The sequence below is a fragment of the Sinocyclocheilus anshuiensis genome, unplaced genomic scaffold, assembly GCF_001515605.1.
Source record: "Sinocyclocheilus anshuiensis isolate Anshui unplaced genomic scaffold, SAMN03320099.WGS_v1.1 scaffold735, whole genome shotgun sequence".
In the NCBI taxonomy this organism is placed as follows: Eukaryota; Metazoa; Chordata; class Actinopteri; order Cypriniformes; family Cyprinidae; genus Sinocyclocheilus; species Sinocyclocheilus anshuiensis.
Window position 1 is genome coordinate 1,358,015 of NW_015548245.1, and position 22,699 is coordinate 1,380,713.

The following is a 22,699-nucleotide window of genomic DNA, read 5'->3' on the forward strand; positions in this document are numbered from 1 at the left end:
TCACTGAGGGGAGTCATTATGAAAAATGTGTGTTGTTTGGGAGAGCACAAGCAAACCAGGTGCCAAGATTTTGCTGCCCAAATTAACAAAAAAAAAAGCAATGGATATTGGGTTTTGCATGATGTTGCTGACTTTAGTTTTTATGGGATTAATATGACAAATTTTCACAATATTGTAGACAGGTTTTAAGAACCTTATTACCATATCAAACTTTTTAAGTTGGGTTTACTACAACCAATGTCTGATGCGCAAAGCACACAAAAAAATAGGTGTAACGCAACCGTTTGTGTAGTGTTTTATTTAGGTTTAAAAATAAAACCAACAATTACAGAAAAAAAAAACAAGCTTTTAGCTATAAAGTTAGGGGAAAAAGTTCCACAAATGTTGTAAATTAGCCAGAATGTATTTTTTCTTTCCTCAAAACGTAGCTGCAGGTTTTCATAGTAAAAAATACATTAACGTTTTAAAGCTACCTCCACAATGTTTCTAAAATATCTTCTGTTGATTTCTTTTGTACATTTTATTTTTAAGTGGGGTTTACTAAACCCAAAATGCAACGTTAAATTCTTCTGTGTAAGGCACAAAGCACCAGAAAAAAAAAAAACAGGTGTAATGCAAACGTTTGTGTAGAATTTTATTTAGGTTTAAAAATAACACTAACAAGTCTCTTTGTAAACCTTATTTGTTTTACAGTAAAAAAGTCCCACAAATGTTGTAAAATTGTCAAAATCTGTATATATCTATTTTTCTCAAAATGTAGCTGCCGTTCAGTCTAGTTTAAGTAAAAATACACTAGATTAACATTTAAAGGCAATGTTTCTAAAATATTTTCTGTTGATTACAGTAACTTTGTTTTAAGTGTGGTTTACTACAACCAAAATGCAACGTTAAATGCTTCTGTTTGATGCGCAAGGCACAGAAAAAGAACAGGCATGATGTAAACGTTTAGTGTTTTATTTAAGTTTAATAATCATACTACCAATAAAAAAAGTCTCTTTGTAAGATCGTTCGTTCGTTTTTACGTAAAAAAAAAAATAAGTTACACAAGTGTTGTAAATTAGCCAGAATGTATTTTTCTCAATACATACCTGCAGTTCAGTCTGGTTTTTGTAGTATAAATAAGTTATATTAATGTCTTAAAACTACCTCCACAACCTTTTTGAAATGTTCTCCTTTGATCACATTCATTTTTCCTTTTTATTTTACTTTTACGTGTTCTATACTACAACCAAAGCGCAACGTTAAATGCTTTTATGTGGTGCTGCATTGGTCATCAGTGATGAATAGATCAATGACATCTGCTTCTAGACCTCCAGCAGGGTCAAATAAATATATTCCTCCCAACACCAGGGCTGCCGAAGGCCACCACATGTTGATTGTTGACTGTGATTAGCAAGAGCGCTAATCAGCAGACCGCTAGCGACCTCGAGAGCAGGTCTCCTTTCACCCTCAGTCAAGGTCATTCAGATCACAAGACAGCAAGCTGCCTTGGGCTGATTCACATCATATCAAATGCAGATGATAAGCTTTAAATGCTTCGTAAAGGTCAGTGATTTCTCCTTTAAGAGACTTTTTGTTCTGTCTTTAGATAAAAATACACTTAATAAGACAAGCAGACATGTGTTAACCCAACAGCACTTTTCATCTCTTCACAGATTAACTGTTTTCAATGGTAAATTCAGCATAATTTGTCATAATATATGTCGTAATGGGAATTGTCTATTCCCAGAAACCCTAGAGGCAAGAAGTAATGGAGGTAAATGGAGGAATTACTTAAGACATACAAAAAAAGGCAACAGGTACTTCAATTTCTCTGAAGTGACAACAATGATTATGTGAAAAATGTAAAAAATAATTACTAAATACTGACTCGACACTTCCCCATCTGCCATTGATCGGAAAATCAGACAGTCTGCCTCAGATTCACGCCATTGGTTGAGCAACTGTTGCTATGTAAGACTAGTCAGGACGCTCAAACAGTACTATGGTTGCTTTTGAAATTGCATACTTTCCTACTACATTATAGTAGGCGAAAAACAGTATGAGTAGTTTATCCGAATTGAACGCATTCATAAAACCGTAGGTGAAAAGTATTCGGATGACCTACTATTTCAAGCAAGATTCTGAAGTGTGCAAACAATGGACATTTTATTATCCCATGAGGCCATGGGAGAAGATCTATGAATGGCGACTCAATTGATGCTGGTAGGTCACTAGATTTAAAAATGTAAAAGTAACTTGTATTTCATCACTGATCATTGACAAATATTCAGCACTGATTTTGGAGAGGCTAGCAATAGCTAGCTAGCTTTGAAAGCATAAGATCCCACCCTCCCTGCAAATCACTCTCGAAAGCCACGCCTCCTCCAAAACACAAGACCACGCACAGGCAGAGCAGAGGCTAACCAGCGACACGATGAGAGACGGCGTTGGTGGAGGGTTGAATGCAATGCTATCAGATTACCTCATGTCTCATTCACTTGTGAGAAAACATTACAGTATGAAGCGCATAATATTACGGTAATAACGCCTTCCATTCTCACTCTGTCTGCAATAGCGTAATGGAATGTGCCAATTGCGTATCATGTCTGCGTGAACAGGGTGCGCGGAGGTATGCAAATAATACATACGTTGACAGGCAGGTAGGACAGCCTATCGTAGCCCTTGCTTGGACTGAGGAATATGATTGGACAAATATTTAATGGTCCTACGCCTTCCACAGACGATATAAATACATGTAGAGCACTTAACTTAGTGATTGTTATTAGGATGTGAAGCGACTTTCAACCAGCATAACAAAAAACATTTTTTGAACCAAATCACCTACCCTGCCTTTAATTAGGGTTTATAAAATTGTGCATATGTCACCAAAATCCTGACATTTTCTATCAGCAAACAGCACCTTATTCTGAGAATGACCCACAGCTGATTTTATTAAATTAGATAATGTAATAAATGTAAACTAAGCATGAAAACAAATACAACATTTGTGAGCTTTACACCAAGTATGTTCGCGGAGCAGAGGAGGACATGGGCCAAATTATAACTCTGGGTTTCTAGACTGTCAGCTTTTGCCAGAGCATAATGGCTTTGTAATAAGCCCAACCAAGCGAGACCCAATTACACCGTCTCTGGCGAAACAAAAAGGGACAATTAAGGACAAGCATGGTGGCAGAAAACAGCTAAAATGTTGGCCATCCACATCCGTCAAACTCTACAAAGAACTTGAGCAGGAGCAGAACAGTCCGGATGTTTCATCTGGAAGAGGCTGCGGGACATTGCTCTGTCTGACGAAATTCAACATATAATTAATAGAGCTCAAGCACATATTCACATTTCCTCAATTCATGACTGGTCAACTGTTCCTTTCCCACCCCTCATTCTCTCAGAAACTGCCATGCTGTCAAATATGTATGTTGTTGACTTCATAGGAATTTGTTGCAGTCCCACTGTTTCTATGGTGACTTGGCCATATATCAGTCCCTGACTCGCAGCTGTTCTCCGCTAATGGAAATTGTACCATGTGCTTGTGAAAACAGCTCTTATCGATTCTTTTAACAGCTGATAGTTCCCCACTACATGCTGCAATCCAATCGTCACACCTCACCGATTATATATCCCATACCTGATGCGTTTCCTACGTGATTACCTCTCGAGTCCTAAAATTACCCGTACCCCCCTTCTAGTACTCTTTTTCCACCCTACTGGAATGTGTGCTAGTTTTCAGGAGAAAAAGCACAAAGGAAAAGGTCTTTGCTTCCATAATCGGATGTATTTCTGAGTAAAACTTGGCATTTAATGAGACCAATGAAATGTAGGGCATTCTTGCAAGATCTTTGAATTTTTATGAAGCAGAAATGAAACAATTTTCCAAATAAAGCAGAGAAGTAAAGGACAAAAATTAAGGATAGTGACTCAAGGACATCTCAATCAAGCACAATTTCCCAGTTACTTGAGGACCACATGCCTGCATGCATGAAGGTGCTTTCCTCATAAACAAACCCACCTCCCCCATCTCCAACATCTCATCTAGTCTATCAGAAATAGAGACACTTCATTACGCACCAGCATGGCAGTGAAGACACTCATTAAACACATCAGGGGGAGAAAAACTAAACACTGTCAATCTTATCCAACAGCCTCCCCCCTTCACAGCCCCAACCACAAGCAGTGATGAAACTGATTATATGTGTCAAAGGGAGAAAAAGAAATACTGTCAGTCTCATTCAACACCTTGACTGAAGAATACACAGATGAGGAAAAATCAACCAACCTTTACCTCTAAATTGATGTGATACAGAGAGATTTGGGCCTGATTAACATATAATAAACTACGATCTATAGGCCTAATAGAGATTTGATTTGACAAAAAAACAGTGAAAGTGACTAGTCAAAATTAGTAAAACTGAAATGGCTGTGTTGTATACCCAGTCATTTTGTCTGTGATTAAAATATCCTCTTTATAGCTCAGTAAATGAGGCTCTATATGAGCTGACTCAGGTGGAGCTCGGATGGATAAGCAAAAGAGGCTAAAATAAAACATTAAAATCCTCCTGCGGCAGATAAAATCCTTTATCTGCCACTCTGCCCTTTTAGTGTCTTAATAATCAAAAATGGATGTATTTAAAGGGATAATTCACCCAAAAATTAAAATTACTCCATGACTTACTCACCCTCAAGCCATGCTAGGTGTATATGACATTCTTCTTTCAGACAAATACAATCGGCGTTATATTAAATAATGTCCAGGCTAATCCATGCTTTATAATGGGAGTGGATGGTAGCCCAAAATTTGAAGTCCAAAAAATTGCACCCATCCATTATAAAAGAAGTCCACACGGCTCCGGTGGGTTAATAAAGGCCTTCTGAAGCGACGCGATGCGTTTGTGTAAGAAAAATATCCATATCTACAACTTTATAAATCTTAAGCACTAGCTTCCGCTAACTGTCGTACGCACGTTCACGAGAGAGTGGCGTCCAGCGGATGACGTAGCACGTAGGCAAACGAGGACACGAACGAGGAAGTGACGAATGTGGAAGCACAGAGGAGAGAATGAAACAAAACACCGGTCACGAATTAGTAGCACAAAACGAGGATTTGTAAAGAAAAATGTCGGAGAATTTTGATATAAGCCAAGAGGACACTGGTTTTCCTTTGCTGTAAACAAAACTTGTTTCTCGCGAGACTAGCATATTCTCACCGGAGCTTATGCTACGCCTACGTCATCCGCTGAACGCCACTCTCTCGTGAACGAGCGTACGACAGTTAGCGGAAGCTAGTGATTAAGGTTTATAAAGTTGTAAATATGGATATTTTTCTTACAAAAACGCATGGCTTTGCTTCAGAAGGCCTTTATTAACCCACCGGAGCCATGTGGACTTCTTTTATAATGGATGGGTGCAATTTTTTGGACTTCAAATTTTGGGCTACCATCCACTCCCATTATAAAGCATGGATTAGCCTGGACATTATTTAATATAACTCCGATTGTATTTGTCTGAAAGAAGAATGTCATATACACCTAGGATGGCTTGAGGGTGAGTAAATCATGGGGTAATTTTCATTTTTGGGTGAACTATCCCTTTAACTCTGCTCTTATATTAGAGGTATTTGCATTTATGAATCATTTGATCAACTATGGTAAACGTGAAATCATAATTGATTGTATTTACTTTCATAATACATGTTATCACTGTACATTATTCCATAGAAAAACAATGTTTTTATAAAAATTTAACTAATTGCTCAGTTCTGAAATTACTATCCTTTTCGGCTGAAGTCACCAAGTCCTCCGCACTGTGTACGAAGCGTGACGCCATTTAACTGACTACAAAGAATATAGACTTACTTTAATATTATTAAACTTACTTAGAGGAACTTTGCCAGCAATTTCTTTGTCAACACTGAGCGCGGAAATATGGCTTGACATGACGCAGTCCAGCACAAAACACGCCAATCAGAAGAGTTCTCCGTTTGTGCGGAGAGAAGCTGATGGCTATAAGAGCGTAAAATTAAAAAGACCTCGTACGGTGGTGCTTCAGCAGAGGGCATGTTTTTTTATGTTTTTCCTTGTGGAATTTGATGGATTTGTCCTATAATATCCGCTAACAAAAGACCAGTCTCTCTGTTCGGTGTTTAATCTGTGAGCGATATTTGGCAATATATACCTCAGTATGGTTGGGGCTACCCAGCAGAAATAGAAACTAAGCGACCGTTAAAACGCTTGTTTTGATTGGTTTGGGGGGGAACACTGCGCATTGCCTGATATTGGGGCAACAATGAGTTTTTGTCTCATTTTTATATCATGTGATATAGTTAGCAATATCACACGAGTGCTGTTTTAGTCCCGAATAGCACGGGTGCAAATGTGATACTGATTTTATACAACAGTTTTATTTATTTTAATAACATTTATTTTAAACACAATCTGTTTTGGCTCAGTTTTTGCCAACGAAAATATTACCTGGCTATAAAGCCAAAGTAGAAGTGTTTTGCGTCTCTGAGCAACACGAATCGGGTGAACCTGATTCAATGGCCCATTCATAAATAGAGCCATTTACTTAATTCCTGAATGAATCAGCAGTTTGAACGAATCGAATGAATGAATGAATCAATGACTTACTCGTTAAGACATTTACCGCCACCTACTGGCAGTTTTAGTTTCTCATTTAGAGTATTTAATTTAATTAAAAATGCTTTTGATGCTTTGATCTTTTTCTCATTTAACACAATAATGGCACAATAATATTTTAAATGTCACAATATAACTTTAATATTTTGACAATGTTTCTAACCTATATTTTGAATTCTGAATAGCATATTATCATACTAATATTACTAGGCCTATTTCTCTAGGCTTCAAACTGTTTATTGTTTTGTTTATTATTCATTTAGCACACTTAAAAAGATTTTTGGCTCTGGCCTGAGCCGTGGCCCAGTGGTTACATTGAATAATTGTGCTCAAGTGGGCTCGAGAGTTTGAGTCTAGCTGGATCACGTTTGATAGATCTGGATTGATGGTACATCAGACAGTTTCTGGCATCAAAGCTGAAGAGACAGATGGTGTGTGACAGTATTTTGCTTGACCAGCTGAGAACAATGACAGTGGATGCCTCTATGTAAATCATAATTGTAAATCGATGGATCATTAGACATCAATACATGAGGCCCTAAAAGGGTCAGAAAATACTCCTATTGAACTGACTGAAGATATTCAGCCAATCGCACTTGTATCACAACCCCGCACACACCTCTGTTGCACTCTTGACAAACTGAGTAAACTAAGATTTTGCCTCCATAATCTAACTTTAATGGTTACCACCATTAGAAGTAATGCATTGCCTGGTAACAAACCACAAATCATGCAGGCTGCTCCGTTATTGCATTTGGAGTCTTGGCCTATAAATAAACACCAACGCCCAGCAGAAACGAAACACCATAATAACACCTGTTAACTCCTATCCAGCAACTTTTTTCTTCATGTGATGCAACTGTTGGGTCGAAAAGGTGTCCAATTTTGAATAAAGAAGAAATGATAAGTTTAACATATAATATGTGAGGAACACTAGCCGTTAGCATTCCTTTTCATCTGAATGTGAGGTGCAGGAACCCTCGGAGTAGGCGGTTTGAAATCTGTCATGTTTTTTGAGCCAATCATCTGCCATATGACTAATAATTTTGAAACAGGAAATGATGTCATGACAGTAGCGATTGATTGAATCGCACCCAAAAACGTGCATGCTAGCCCTTGACTAGCGACTATCCTAAGATGTGATGTCAAAAGCAGCAGAAAAAAAATTAAGTTGTTTTTTACACATTTAAGAGCCCGAAAAAACGATATTATTTAATGTAATAAAATGAGACATTAGTGTTTTATCCACCTTATTTTTAGCGCACAACATTTTTAACTTGAATGTGCGAGGCTTCCAGTTGTTAGCTGTACAAAAACAGTTAGGCAGTTTTACCGTTTTACTGTTTACTGTACTTTGTTATTCTTCTAGTTATTTACAGCTAATGATTCGGAAGCCTCGCCATTCACTCTCACACCAACCTGCTGCCATTCCTGAGCAAGCTCTGCACTGTGTTTAATGAGTGAGAAATAGCATACTTCTGCATTGAAATGAGTGGATACTGTATGGAGCTTGTAAAAATATTTCATTAAAATGCTAGTTTTGAATGGCTGTCAATGGAGAAAGATCCTGTCGACTCGAAAATCCATTTTTTGTAACCCAATGTTGTCCATCTTGTTTCGGCATCAATACCTGACGTCAATAACAGGATGCAAGGGCCATTGACATATACGAATCCCAGGGTGCACAGTACGAATCCACAAATCAATCTGTTTAAAAAAAAACGATAATAGAAAAGCCAATTGTTGCATTCACACTATGTGGTTTCCATGCAAAATCAACGTTATTAGCTATGAAGGTTTTAAGTTACAGCAGGAACATTAATCTCCCCTGAATCCCTGCTGTAAAACCTCAAATCCTTAAATCCTATTATTCCATCCTCCCTTAAAGTGTATAATTTGCCTCGTCTCCTGCCGACCACCGTATTTTAAACGCCGTGGGCTGGTGTGAAGAGCTCCAAGGGCCTCTCTTGCCGGAAAGCCCAGCATGGAAAGGAAATCTCGTGCCGCTCGGGCTTCTGATCAAAACACCATTTGTTCGGAGTCATTTTTGAAATATATTCTCCGGTTACATCTGCTAGATCTAAACCTCACAAGAGTATGAGGCAATTTGTCAGATGTTAGATTGAACTGACACTTTTACATACTGATAATGCTTTAAAGGGGTCATATGATGCTTTTTTAAAGATCATTATTCTAACACATGCCATATTTCACTCAACAGAGGAAACAGACGACCTCCCGCTTGTTTCAAGAGCAAATCGCTGGCCATGATGTTGCCATCACAACGTCCAGGAGCTAAAATGTCACATCACCTTTGTCAACATGCCTAAATCTCCAACAAACTGCTGTAGAGACAGCTGAAGTGGACCGTTCCTTCCACCTGTTCGCCCACATTTACAGGTTATTAAAGCATGTTGATCATAATTAATGTGTCTTATTTTTGTAAACAGGAAAGCAGTGAGGAAATTAAGCTAGATGCATTTTCTTTAGACAGCCAGGGATATTACAGCCCTCCTTCTGTGTCACAAATCGCATTTACTTGAAAGTTAGACTGAAAGGATGGTGGAAATATTACTCAGCCTACTAGGATCTCTATTAAGATGCATTTAAACACAAACCTGTCTTAAAAGGTTTTGTATGTCCAATTTGGTCACATTAAGAAAAAAAAAGAAGAAGAAGGGAAAAAAGAGCATACCTGAGATAACGCAGTGGCTCTATGGTCTCAGGTTCTTTCTCGTTGGAGCTGTGGTTCATCTTGATTGATTTAGCCGTGCTTATCTCTAGCAACAGTCACCCTATTTTTGCTCTTTATTTTCTCACCGTGTGCCCTGCTTCTGTCTACAGGCTTACTGGCTGATAAACCCAGGCTCCACGCGTAGATCAGCTACTCTTGCTGGAAGTGTCAGCCAATTAAGAAGCAGGGAGACACCGGGAGCACCATCTGATTGGCTGAGCATCCCTGATGCTAGAGAGCTCAGTCAAGCACGGACTGCATCCCTTTCAGATGTAGCATCCACAGTACTAGAGTGCGAATATGTCTATTTCAATTCAAACGCTTATTCATCACAGTGCAGCTTTGGCACATTATTTATGTATAATAATGCACGTAATACTACTGGTCATGCACATATTCATGCAGTGAGGTATTAATATTCAAGGTTTGACCATTTAGAATGATTTTAGAGACCAATATAAGACCAATTCATTTCAATTGTGATGCTGCTCACAAATAAAACAAACAGCATTAAATTTTAAAGTGCTTAATCTTAATATAAATATGCATGAATTGGCTTATTTACATTTAAAATGAGCAATCAGCAATGCTTTAAATAATTTCAATAATATAAGTGTTCTAATAAAACCTGGATTAATGGAGATGGCTAGAGTTTAGCGCCACACTGCCGTTTAGAGGTCATATCGTGTCATTGCAGGCACAACGACAATTATTGAAACGCTAGGGATATCTCAAATTTATGAGGCATTTGTGCACATACAATTAGAATTAATTTAATGATCCATTCCAGCACTCACGGGACATGAACCTGATGTAGGGCGTCGAAATAGCACGTTCAGTGCTCGACAAAATGTATTTTTGCTCATCATATTGGTGGATTACGGAAGTTTCTGTGAGTGTTCCCGAAACATATTGTATAAGTAGCCTATCTCGAATATTCAATGGTCTCTCTTTGCACATCATTAAAATGATGGTTGCAGAATCATTAACGAATTGCACTGATAATCATTGCTGTTAATAGTGTTCACCCTCTGTTTGATTAACTAACTGCTTGAATTTTACCGTAGGCTACATTTCTGGCATATGGACATCAACTTGAGATAGTCACCACTGATAAATTATTACTAAATATGTAGAAACTTTAATTCTCTGTAAAGCTGCTTGCAACGATTTGCACCGTGAAAAGCGCTATACAAATAAACTTGAATTGAATTGAATTTCCCGCAGAGTGAAAAATAAAAACGGCAATTTTAAAATAATGTTTAAAGTAAGAAGAGTGAGATAATCCCCCGGTTTCACAGACAAGGTTTAAGCTAGTCCCAGACTAAAATGCATGTTTGGGCTGTCTCAACTTAAAATATCTAGCTCTAACATATCTTAAAATATGTCATTGTTCTGTGTCAAGATGCACAACTGTAATGTTTTCTTCTAAGGCATTTTTGTAAAAGTTGCTTAAATATCTTAATTTAACTAAAGCCTAGTCCTGGCTTAAACTAAGCCCCGTTTGTGAAACCAGGCCATAAAGTCCTAATTGCAGGAAGTAAATAACAATAATGGGATATAAAGTCAGTTACCTTTATATTACTCTGAGGTGGAAACTGCTATTGATCATTTCAGTTATTTATTTTTATTTTTTGGGGTGGAAAGGACGCCATTCTACAGTCATGGCCAAAAGTTTTGGCAGTGACATAAATTTTGTGCTTTGCAAAGTTTGCTGCTTAAGCTTTTGCGGTGGTCATACACATCGTTTCTAGATTATTGTGTAGAGTGATCAGATGCATTTTAAATAATTGCTAAAAGCTTCATTGGCCAAAAAATTAACTTTCGTGGAAAAATAATCTACAAATACTGAAGCAGCAAACTTTGCATACAAAATTTATGTCACTGCCAAATCTTGGCCATGACTGTACAACAACTGATAAAAACGTGTTTAAGCACCTTTTCTAAAATGATCATAGGGTTCTCAACATCAATCAGTCAAGTCTTGTTAAAATTAACAAAATACTATATTAGCATAATGTGGATTTAATGGGGTACAAATAAAAACCTGAGGGCTAAATGACTTTCTTCTTGTCCATCAGTTGCCCCTGGACACCATTTTGTATATGTTCTAATATGACATCATAAATTAGAATGCTGATATCTTTCAGAAAGCAGTATAATTCAAATGCCTGTTACATAAAATACTTGGCAGGAAGGGTGAGGAATGTGATCCAAACTCAAGCCAAAGTATTCATGTGGTTGTTGTAAACTCCTTTGAGATTTAAAACAATGTCTGTTAATGACGTTTTGAAAGGCATGGGCTACAAATTCATAGCCGAGATTGGTGAAGGCAGTTTTTCCCAAGTCAAGCTCGCCACCTCGCAGAAGCACCACTGTAACGTGGCCATCAAAATTGTGGACCGCGTAAAGGCCCCAAAGGATTTTGTCCAGAAGTTTCTCCCAAGGGAACTGGTGATTTTGAGACGAGTGAATCACGACCACATTGTCCAAATGCACGAGTTAATTGAGGTGGCTGGTAAGCGACTGTGTATCGTGATGGAAGCTGCAGCAAAAGATCTCCTTCAGAAGATACATGAAGTGAACCGCATCCCAGAAGACCAAAGCAAAAACTTGTTCTCTCAGATGGTCAGTGCCATCAACTACCTCCACCAAATGGATATCGTCCATCGGGACCTAAAATGCGAAAACATTCTGCTGACAGCCGAAGAACAAGTTAAGATCACAGACTTTGGTTTTGCCCACTGTGTTCAAGACCCTTCAGAGCTCAGTCATACCTTCTGTGGTTCTGCAGCCTACACTCCACCAGAAGTCATCATGGGAATGCCGTATGACCCTAAGTATGACGTATGGAGCCTCGGGGTGATTCTATGTCATGGTGACTGGATCGATGCCATACGATGATACCAACTTGAGGCGACTTAACCGTCTTCAAAGGAAGTCTTTGGTTTATCCGGATGGCGCTGGTGTTCAGGAACCATGCCGGGTCTTCATCCGTACTCTGCTCCAGTTCAGTCCTTCCACACGTCCAACCATTCAACAGGTGGCAGAACATCCGTGGCTGCAGATGGGAAAGAGCTAAAAGCACACGAGCTAATAAAACAAAGTGTGCAAATACAAAGAAACACAGTGTACAAAATACATGCAGCTGGGAGTGTTTGCCTGTTTGGACAGACCTAATATTTGAATTCCAGTCATGACTGAGGAAAATGATCAGTTTTATTGTTATTGTTTTGGGAGAACAGTCTGAGGCAGAATAGCAATAGATTAATGGAGAAACTATAAAATAAATTACTCAAATAAGAAAGTAGGGGTTGACCGATCTTTGTATTGGCCCATGATGACATTGATATCTACAGTGCAAGGTGGCCGAAGAACAATGTAATACAATTTTATTTGTAACGATTAAGATGTATCCAAAATTAATGAAATTTGCAAAATTATTTTGCATTTTTTTATTTCAATATTATTTCCTATACTGTTTATATACTTAAAGTGTAATGCATTTAATTCTATTTTTTAAGAAAATTAAACGTAACACTATATATATATATAACAATGCAAATGCTAAAAACACACAAAATATTTATTTCCCCCCCCTCAATGACTATTGTTTTTCTTGAACATAATCAGAATCTTCTGTTATCACAAAACAAATTGCGCTTCGTAAACATTCCGTGGTTGTTATTAAAATTACTAAGCTCACAATGCAGGGACTTAAAGTGGGGGAAAAAAATACAGATGCACTCATGTTGTTCTAAACCCATATGATATTTTTATTACATTTCTATAACATTAAAGTAGACTACTTTTATGGTATTTTTTTTTAGAACTTGGACTCATTGGTCACTATGATTTTGTGTGAATACAGCTGCAACAATATTAAAAATAAATTGAAAAATTGTGCCTTCTACTTAAAAATAACAGCAGATAAGTTTGGAATATGAGAATACTGCAAGTTTTATTTTATTCCTTCAAAATGTATTTCTATATCCCTCACATCCTTATTTTCATTCATGTCAAATTGAAACATGTTGTCCACCCTGACCAAAGGCAATTTCACACTCCATCACACACTCGAAAGTTGATTAAATTCATTCAATTAGATTCCAGTTTGAAAAATTCACACTTAAAATACACCCACCCAACAGACCAAACAGGTTAAAATTAGTTTTTATTATAATTATTAACTGATAGAGCAGAAACTTTTTTTTTTTGCACGTTTTTTTTTTTGTTTAGTTTTTTTGCAATTCATAAAAGAGATGCTACACAATAAACAACGGCAGGTAAATGGAATGGTGTTAGTTGTCAGCAGCAGGCAGTAGTCAGAACAGCAGTCAGAAACTGGGGCCTCTGTGTCCGAAACACTCCACAGGCATTCAAGATCACTGAACAGATCATCTCGAGAAAAGGAAAAACAAATCGACTGAAGCAGAACTGACTCGACATGTTCGTTGGACTGTGATGACTAAGGACCCGAGCTGTTGTATATAACATACATAACTGTTTAGCTAAAATACCGAGCTTACTGCTAGCAAATCAAATCAGATGAAAGGAAAATAAGAGATGGTAAAAAATAACATGACCACCACCTAACAGGTAGGACTCAATTTCATTTAGCTAAGATTGTGTGCTACATTCAATAAGCAGTAATTCTTTCAACCCAAAAATTTCCTTTAAGGAAATATTAAGCCGTGACTTAAGCGCCACGACTTCCAACAGGATCTAAAATGGTAGACAGGACTGCGCATTAGACAAAAAAACAACAAAAAAAAAACACTGCATTTGAACATCCTAAATACAGTCCAATCTTAAATTCACAAGGCTTTGAAACTATTTGGGAAGGAGCTAACAGGATATCCTTCATCTAAAGTGACATTTATAAATAACACAACATCCAAGTATTACCTAGATGCTGTTAGAAGAAAGCCTAAGGGAGAGCACATCACAACAGTAACTGAAAGCGCAACATAATATATCAATTGTTCCTATAAACAAAAAAAAAAAAAGAACAAGCTACCGTCAGGCTCATCTCATAAACAAATCGCTCAAACATGAAGGTCTAGAAACAGTCCTGTTGCGGCTGCTGCTTTTTGTTAGTTACATCCATCTCTGTAACCATCCCTGATGCACAATTCTTGGTTAAATGTCTTTTATAAGCTTACAAAGGAAAAAAGAAACAACCCAAAGTATTTAAAAATACACACTACACCAGCAGATGTATAACTACCTCAACAGTATAACAATTCCTTAAACTTGTAGCCTTTAAAAAAAGGCCATTTTGAAAAGGGTAGAATGAGTCCACAGTGAAGCTAAAAAACTAAAAAGCAATGTACTGACATCAAATACACAAACATACACTCCCCATATCTGTTCAAGAGATGCTGTGGATCGGAAAACGTAGCTGAAGCGGTTTCATAGCATGTAGATGGTCCACAAAAAGGTCAATCCCTGGTGTCACGCAGGAACTCTGCGGTCCCGTGTCCTCCACTTCCTGTGGAAAAAGTGTCCATGAGCCTCTAAAAACGTTAAACGGAGGCTTTAGTTTCACATAATGAAGCAATTACTCCATCTGGAGGGCAGAGATTTGGGAGTTGTGGGTGACGTGTATTAGATCACTAAAGCTCATTGGGTAATGGTGGGATTCAGTAGATAGATAGATACAAAGGCCTGTAGAAAAGGTCCTTGCGTCTTCTTGAACACTGATCCCGGTACAGTTCTCGTCTAGGACACTTGCTGGCCTATGGGGTCTTACCTTAGACTGTACAACGAAGGCTCTTGGAACAAAGGAGAGAGAAAATATAATATTTTTTTTAATTTTTTATTATTGCTTAATGGCTGGTTGTCTGATACGGATAACCGACCAAATGTCCAAAAAAAACAGGATTATAATTATGATTTATTCAGGGCACTATTTCCATGTGTTTGCCGCTTGGGAAATGGAGCGGGAAGGGATCATGTCCAAGAGGTACTCTCGCTGACGGTCCACTGGAGACGTCGTCCTGTGCACGGACAGACTGGGGTTGACATAAGCCATGGTGACACCTGTTGGGGGAGAATGTGAAGTGGTTAATGATTTTGAAAGGATGACTATGTAAATTTCTATAAGATTTGTCTGAATAAAGAACGTCTGAAGAGTTTTAATGACCTGCATTTCAAGCTAAATTAGCCATGCCTTTAAAAACAAGGTTGCATGGTAACAGGGTTGATAGCAATTACTATCCTTATGGCAATGGTCATGACACTACAAGGTGTTTTTTTTAATTAATGATGCAATTTTTTTTTTTTTACACATACCCATTTAAATAATCAGTTGTTTACTATGACAAAATTGTGATAACAGGGATGAGAAATTTAAGATTTTCTGCTTCTGACATGCCTAATAATGCAAGATTAATTAACAGAAAATAAATGTTTACTTATCCGTGAAAAGTAGAAATTAATTAACAAATTTTGATAATCAATAGTTATAATGGCAACAGGGTGGACCATTTAGGATTGTCCACTTCTTACACATCTAATAATCCTATTACTTGTTTCGCTTCTGTTTCAGTTTTTATAACCATTTCTTACCATGTATAAGTAAGTTATTGTTTTTTAACGTGTGTGTTTGGAAGTGTTATTTCTTAGGATTACTGATAAACTACTGTCATTTGATTTGTATTATTTGTATTTGTTATTTTAACTAAAATAAAAAATAATAATCAATGAAAGATGAAGTGATTAAAAGAAGAGTCTTGCCCATGAGGAGTTGAAAGGATGACGTCATAAGAGTTTTTGATTAATTCACACCGATTAATAGTATAGAATTTTAATTAGTGATAGTTATGATTGGTAACAGGGTTGTCAATTAGTGATAAAAAGAAAAGAGGCTTTAATTTGTTCATGAACAGTGGAAAGGATGATGTCATATGATGTTTTTTTTTAACGAATTAAATAGTACCAAATTTTAATAATCAACAATGAGGGTTGACAATTTAAGACTGACGCTTCTTAAATGTATTGTATGATAGTGATGAGTATTAAAAAAAGAGAGTATTTGTATTTATTTAGTTGTAGTTGTATTTTATGTAGTTAGTTGTAGTTGTATTTAGTTTACTTGTCCATGACTGGAATGGTACATAATTTTAATAATTAATAGTTCTGTCATGATAACTCTCGGAGGGATTGGCATGGTAATGTACATGACAATGTTAATGTATTTTGTTTTGGCGGAATAGATCTGCTACGCTGCTGCTGCGGCAGAGCAAGTACCGAGATTTGCTACTGCCAATACATCCACAACATGCTGCTGTAAGCATGTAAGAAATATTGCTGCTGCAAATATAACATACATTAAATAACCCCCATATAGCATACATGAATCACCTCGTAGCAGATCTATACAGGTGGAGCTGGGGAAGGTGGAGGGTTTCTGAAGCAAGCTGCAACTGCTACGGCAAGCACTAGTCATATATTTGAATGTTGAGCAGCGAGCTCATTGGCTACCGATACAGGAGAGAACCAATCAGCTGTGCCATGTGATAATGATGTCATTAGGTCAGATTGAGTTAGACCTATCGGACCGCGCCATCTAGAGTTTCATGCCAGAACTCCGCATTTATGATAGCAACAGGGTTGGTAATTTAAGAGTATCCAATTCTTACACACCTAATAATATATTAATATTATAAAAAGCTTTTTCTTGTACTTCTTCAAGAAGAGTTAAAAGGGTGATGTCATATGACCGTTTATGATGAATCAAATAGTATAGAACTTTAAATAATTAACAGTTGCGTTTTAACAATAAACGGTTGAATTTTTTTTCCCCCATATTTTTCTGGAAAACTGGGAAACCCAAGCTGGAACAGGTTAGTCCTCAACTAACTTTCAAAAATAAATTCTATTTTTATTGATGTTTAAAAAAATGCATTTCACACGTTAACAGGAGCACTTTTGCCTCATTTTTGCAGCTTTGCCCTTTGTAGTCAATCAGCTCAATATATACACAAAAAAAAAAAAGATGTGAAGATACAGGAAAAAAGGAGACAGGAAGGGGCAGACTTTTTTTTTTTTTTTTTAAGTAGGCATCATCTACCTGCAGTGCCGCTGTTCTGTTTCCTCCAGGTATTGGTGGTTGGGTTGCTGCTGCTGGTGCCCTTTTCCCCTGCCCTCATGGCATGCTTACCTGGCCTGCTGACCAGCGAGGCGGCCGTGACGGCATTCTGGAACTGGGAGGATGTGGAGAAGCTGTGGCTCACCCTGCGTGCGCCCGCACTCAGCGCCTGCTGTACGCTACGGGACAGCTGGCCTGGAGTCTGAGGAGAAAAACATGCTTAAGTCATAAAACACCTTGTATGGGACACATACCAGCTAAGATAGGAGTGTTTATTACCTGCTTGATGGTGGTGGTGGTGTGGTATCGACCGATCGATGTCCCCCTGTTGGTCTGCTGGGACAGCGACGTGCTCACCTGCTTGTACTGCGGCGACACCAGCACGTGATCGGATTTAATCACCGGAGAGGAAGAAGATGAGGTGGTGGTGGTCTTGGAGACGGGCGAAGCGGCCTGCTGCAGAATGCGCTGCTCGATCTCTTGCTCTTGCTGCAGGGCTTTGACGAAGGCTCCCTTCAGGCGGCTGGTGTGCTCAGCCTTCAGGGCCTTCTTCTGGTTGGAGCTCATGCACTGCTCACACAGGATGGAGCCACTGCTCTTCTCCTGCCTCCAGCGAGAGGTGAAGTCCGTCTGGCACTGGGAGCAAGTGAAGGGCTCCTTGGGTGCCGGGGTGGATGCAGACTCTGTCTGTGGCTGCTTACCTGGAAAGAAAGCAAATGACGTTAGCATGGTATAGTGTTATATTTTGTAAATATGCACTATTAGGGTGTACCCACTTTTAGCCAGTGTATCTAGCAGGTTCTGGACCACCATTTCCAGCCCCACCAGGTAGATGAACTCATTATTAACTGCTGAGGGCAGGAAATTGAGCTCCGGTGTTGGAGGTTTAGGTGGTGGAATCTCAAGGAGGGTTTTCTCCAGCTGTTTCCGTAATGCAAGCTTGGCGGCGGCCTGCCGGCTGGCAGGAGACTCATTGGCGTTGACAGAGGCACTGCTGCCCAGACCAGACTGAGAGCTCTTCAAACTGGTTGAGGAGGCCTGGACATGGGAAAACACGATGCAAGTTCATAACAGCTTCTATATACCAGTTTATAAAAACAGTCAAATTTGATAATATGCAATATATCTTTCATATTACAAGCATAAAATATTTAATATTTTTTTATTTCATAAAACCCTTTGTTCATCGCTCACTTTGCAAACTTACTTGTAAACTTTTATATGCATACAATAGTCATATTAATTACAATAAATATATAAAAAATATAATGTATAACAAAAATTGTTATACACCTACATATAAAATACTACACCTATACAAAATAAATAAATTATATATAATAATAAAATACGAATAATACAGCTACTATACCTAGTTAATAAGAATATTATAAAAATATTATAAATGTCTATATGCTTATAATATTATAGTTTGTTTTTTCAAATCAACAGTTATGATGGTAACAGGGTTGACAAATAGTGATAAATAGAGAAGAGACATTTACTTGTCCATGAAGAGTTGAAAGGATGATGCTATTTGATGGTTTTTGAGGAGTCAAATAATACTGAATTTTAATAATTGATACTAATGATGGTAACAGGGTTGACATTTTAAGATTGTCCGATTCACACCTTACACACCTAATAATATAAGATAAAGTTATTCAAAAAGTTTATAATACTACAAATGGAATAATATTATAAAGTGCATAACTTATAAATATTAAGTAGTCTTAATAATACTATTTTAATACTAAAATAGCAAAAATTTAATTTAAGTTAATAGTTTTTAATAATATAAATTTAATGTATAAGTTCTAAAAATGACAGTAATGTATAAAACTAAATATTTTAATATGCATTTGTTTACTTATAACATTAAACAATAAGTTATAGTAGCTTTAATTGTATAAAAAATATTAAAAAAACTTTTAATACACCTATATAATATAAAATACTTTTATATAAAAATACAATTTTCTAACTACTATAATATTATTTTTAAACATTTAGCATTAAAAATACTTTTCCGCATCTACTAATATTATTATAATAAATATTGTATATATAATAACATGATATATATCAAGTAAATGACCTGTGAGACCAGGACGTTTGCATTGGCTACACTGGCCACACGGATCAGACCCTGCTGAATGATCCTCTGGCCCTGCACCTGTACGGTGGGTATGGAGGTGCGTGCGCCCAGCAGCAGAGGAGGAGGACCAGAACCCGAGTGTTGCTGCAGCTGTAGAGTCGCAATCTGCTGCGGGGTGACGGTGATGGGCTATAACGCACAAACATCAGAGAAAAAGGATTCATTTCAAAATTAAAATGTTTTTAGGTGTAATCAAGCTGCAGCAGTACATACCTGTGTGCCTCTAACTAAGGGTGGCATGACTACGGTATTATGGGAGCCGTGCTTGGAGACCTGCGTTCCACCTCGAACCAGAGGAGGAGGAATGACTGTCCCTGAGTTTCGGTTGGAGACCTGAAAATAACATGTAATTTAAGTCTTAATTGCCCTTCACAGTTCAACTTTTAAAAACTCATTGAGACCCTTGCAGGAACATGCAATAGACTGAACAGCACTGACCTTGAATATTATTATATGGGGTGTATTAGGGGTGATTCATCGATTAAATGTCTAACGATACGATGCATCGATGCCATACGTAAAATATCGATATCTGTAGTATAAATAGGCACCTTATTTTGACACTGTCCACATTTTCATCAATGTCCGTCTATGCATTACTGCCAACGCATGCATTCTCGTTCAAACTCACGTGTCGGGACGATAAGACTGCCTGAAGCGTCTTTTACGCTCGGGATAGTTGAGGGAATTGTCGAGTGCTTGTGAGAAGTTTTTAGCATGCAGTGACACACACACACATCCAAAGCGCACGCATACAGACAGCCACATCGACAGCGCGCTAATACTTGAGCTCTCTTCCTCTTTTTTGTGCATGGATGAACAAATACAGACCAAATTACATCAACATGTGTGCGTTGGCGAATATCCTAGTAAACACAGTCGGTTAGGCCTATGTCTTAACGTAAACAGTTGAGAAAGAAAACGCATGTGTATCAGTATATTGGATCCGTGCTTTCGTTCTTAAGTGAAAGCAGACTTCTGTCAAAAAAAAAAATAATCTCTCACTGATTTTGACTGAACAACTTAAGGATTAATCTATATTTAATCTATACAGTGAAGACTATGCAGTGTTATTTTACATTTGATTTACATTTCTGTACCCGAAAAACATGAAAAGCACTGTTTATTTAATTTGTGTCTTTGTTATACTGTATTTATTTTCTGCTATTGCTTGTAATTTGGTTATCTGTAGAAAAGGATTTTAGCACTGAGCCCATAGTAGCAGCCAAAAAAAGTCTCAAATAAAGTTAACAAGACTTCAATTATTTATTTTTCTTTATTAAAAAAAAAAAAAAAAAAAAAAAAAAAAAAAAAAGTGGTAAAATAGGTATATAATATAATAATATTGATATATTGATCGATATTCTCCTGTATCGAATCGCATCGAAATCGTAGAATTTTTTGAAGTATCGGCAAAATCGTATCACTGGGTATGAGAATCGATATCGTATCGTATCGTGACGAACCATCCGATTTACACCCCTAATTATTATTTATTTTTTGGTAACACTTTACAATAAGGTTCATTAGTTCACATTAGTTAACTACTTTAGTTAACATGAACTAAGCATGAACAATATTTCTACAGCATTTATTAATCTTAGTTAATGTTAATCTTATCATTTACTAATTCATTACTAAAATCAAAAGTTGTGCTTGTTAACATTAGTTAATGCACAGTGAATTAACATGAGCTAACAAAAGTTTTTATACATAATTTTTAACTGGATTAAAAAAAAAGCCAAATATTTTATTTGATATAATAATAATAATAATAATATTTTTATTTCTTGATTAATTATTTGTTTTATTTGTTTATAATACCAAAGTTTTTTTTTTTTTTTTTAACAAAACTGGATTAAAAGTGCAAAATATTATCTTCATAATTTTATCTCATAATAATAATAATAGTAGTAGTACCAGTACTACTACAACTACTACTACTACTAATAATAATAATTAATTTTTGATTAGTTCATAACAACAAAGGCTATTACACAAAACTGGATTAAAAATGCAAAATATTCTTTCTATCCATCCATCACAATAATAATAAAAATCATTATATTATCATCATTTTTATGTTTATTATTATTAGCATCATATTTTTATTATAATCGTAGTGTGCTTATTAACTCTATTAATGATATACTACTGGACACATGCTGATTTAAATGCACATGCACCATAGTGAAGTCATGTGCATTGTAGTGTACTACCGTTTGAAATGTTGTAGGTTAGTTTGACACATTTACACTGACCTGTAGGGGTCCTTTAGTGGATGAGATGCTGCCCCTGACGAGAGGTGGCGGAGCTGTCACAGAATTGGTTGACTGCAAAACAGAAGGGGTCAATACCAGGTCAGTTTGAACCTCAAGCGTCTTTATTGTTGCATCTAACAACGCGACTGTTATGACTGTTACATTTTTTACCTTTTGCACAACATCTTTTTGGGTCTGACTCTGTCTGAGTTTCTTCAGCAGGACGAGTTTTGCCTCCTGTAGACGCAGTTCTTCCTGCAGCTGTTTGATGATGTGCTCACGTTCAGCCGGGCTGCTTTTCTGCACGTGACATGGACAAGAAAAGTCACATTAGCAAGTGAATGGGACATTTGATGAATGTACAATACTTGACAAACGATCATGTTATATCAAGTGCAAATGATCTGAAAATATAATGTCTTGATAAGTCACATTACCATTAGCATTTCAGTATCAGTCTTCTTAAAACTGTAGCTGACCCCATTCATACAAGGACTAGAAGGCTCATTGTCCGACAGAACAATGACATCATGCAGCGTCGGAGGGCGCTCTTTCTTTATGTCACTGAGAGAGATAGATCGAAGAAAACATGAGAAAAGGCTGAAAACTTTGATTGTGTGTCACACTTTAAGATACACGGTTTCTTTAAATGCTGGAATGCTTTGAATTGCATATTACTCATATTACGTCTGCAGTATATTGTATATATTTTATGTCCAGCATGGGAATTTTTCTGTATGACTGAAATACCCGGATGACAAACTAGGTAGGTAATTTACTAAAATACCAAAATGGGAAGTACATAAATCACAGTGCACT

At 37.1% G+C, this 22,699-nt stretch overlaps 3 protein-coding genes across 5 annotated transcripts in view; 1 reads left to right on the forward strand and 2 right to left on the reverse strand.

The window, feature by feature from the left end:
* LOC107655232 (yjeF N-terminal domain-containing protein 3-like) overlaps positions 1–9,498 on the reverse strand; it is a 33,855-nt gene extending 24,357 nt beyond the window's left edge. The window contains exon 1 of the mRNA XM_016442681.1: positions 9,328–9,498. Coding sequence (XP_016298167.1) covers positions 9,328–9,386 — 59 coding nt within the window. The 5' untranslated portion in view covers positions 9,387–9,498. The remainder of the gene's footprint in view (positions 1–9,327) is intronic.
* Positions 9,499–11,637: 2,139 nt separating this feature from the next.
* LOC107655175 (testis-specific serine/threonine-protein kinase 6) lies at positions 11,638–12,448 on the forward strand. Its single transcript, XM_016442597.1, is given in 2 exon segments — positions 11,638–12,233; positions 12,235–12,448. Coding segments are annotated over 2 exon segments (810 nt in total).
* A 1,769-nt stretch (positions 12,449–14,217) lies between these two features.
* gatad2ab (GATA zinc finger domain containing 2Ab) overlaps positions 14,218–22,699 on the reverse strand; it is a 48,362-nt gene continuing 39,880 nt past the window's right edge. For all 3 annotated transcript variants that reach the window (XM_016442678.1, XM_016442680.1, XM_016442679.1), the window contains exons 3-11: positions 22,318–22,444; positions 22,052–22,180; positions 21,881–21,952; positions 19,833–19,952; positions 19,560–19,748; positions 18,238–18,499; positions 17,741–18,162; positions 17,444–17,663; positions 14,218–15,411 (exon numbers count right to left, since the gene is read on the reverse strand). In XM_016442678.1, coding sequence (XP_016298164.1) covers positions 15,278–15,411; positions 17,444–17,663; positions 17,741–18,162; positions 18,238–18,499; positions 19,560–19,748; positions 19,833–19,952; positions 21,881–21,952; positions 22,052–22,180; positions 22,318–22,444 — 1,675 coding nt within the window. In that variant the 3' untranslated portion in view covers positions 14,218–15,277. The remainder of the gene's footprint in view (positions 15,412–17,443; positions 17,664–17,740; positions 18,163–18,237; positions 18,500–19,559; positions 19,749–19,832; positions 19,953–21,880; positions 21,953–22,051; positions 22,181–22,317; positions 22,445–22,699) is intronic.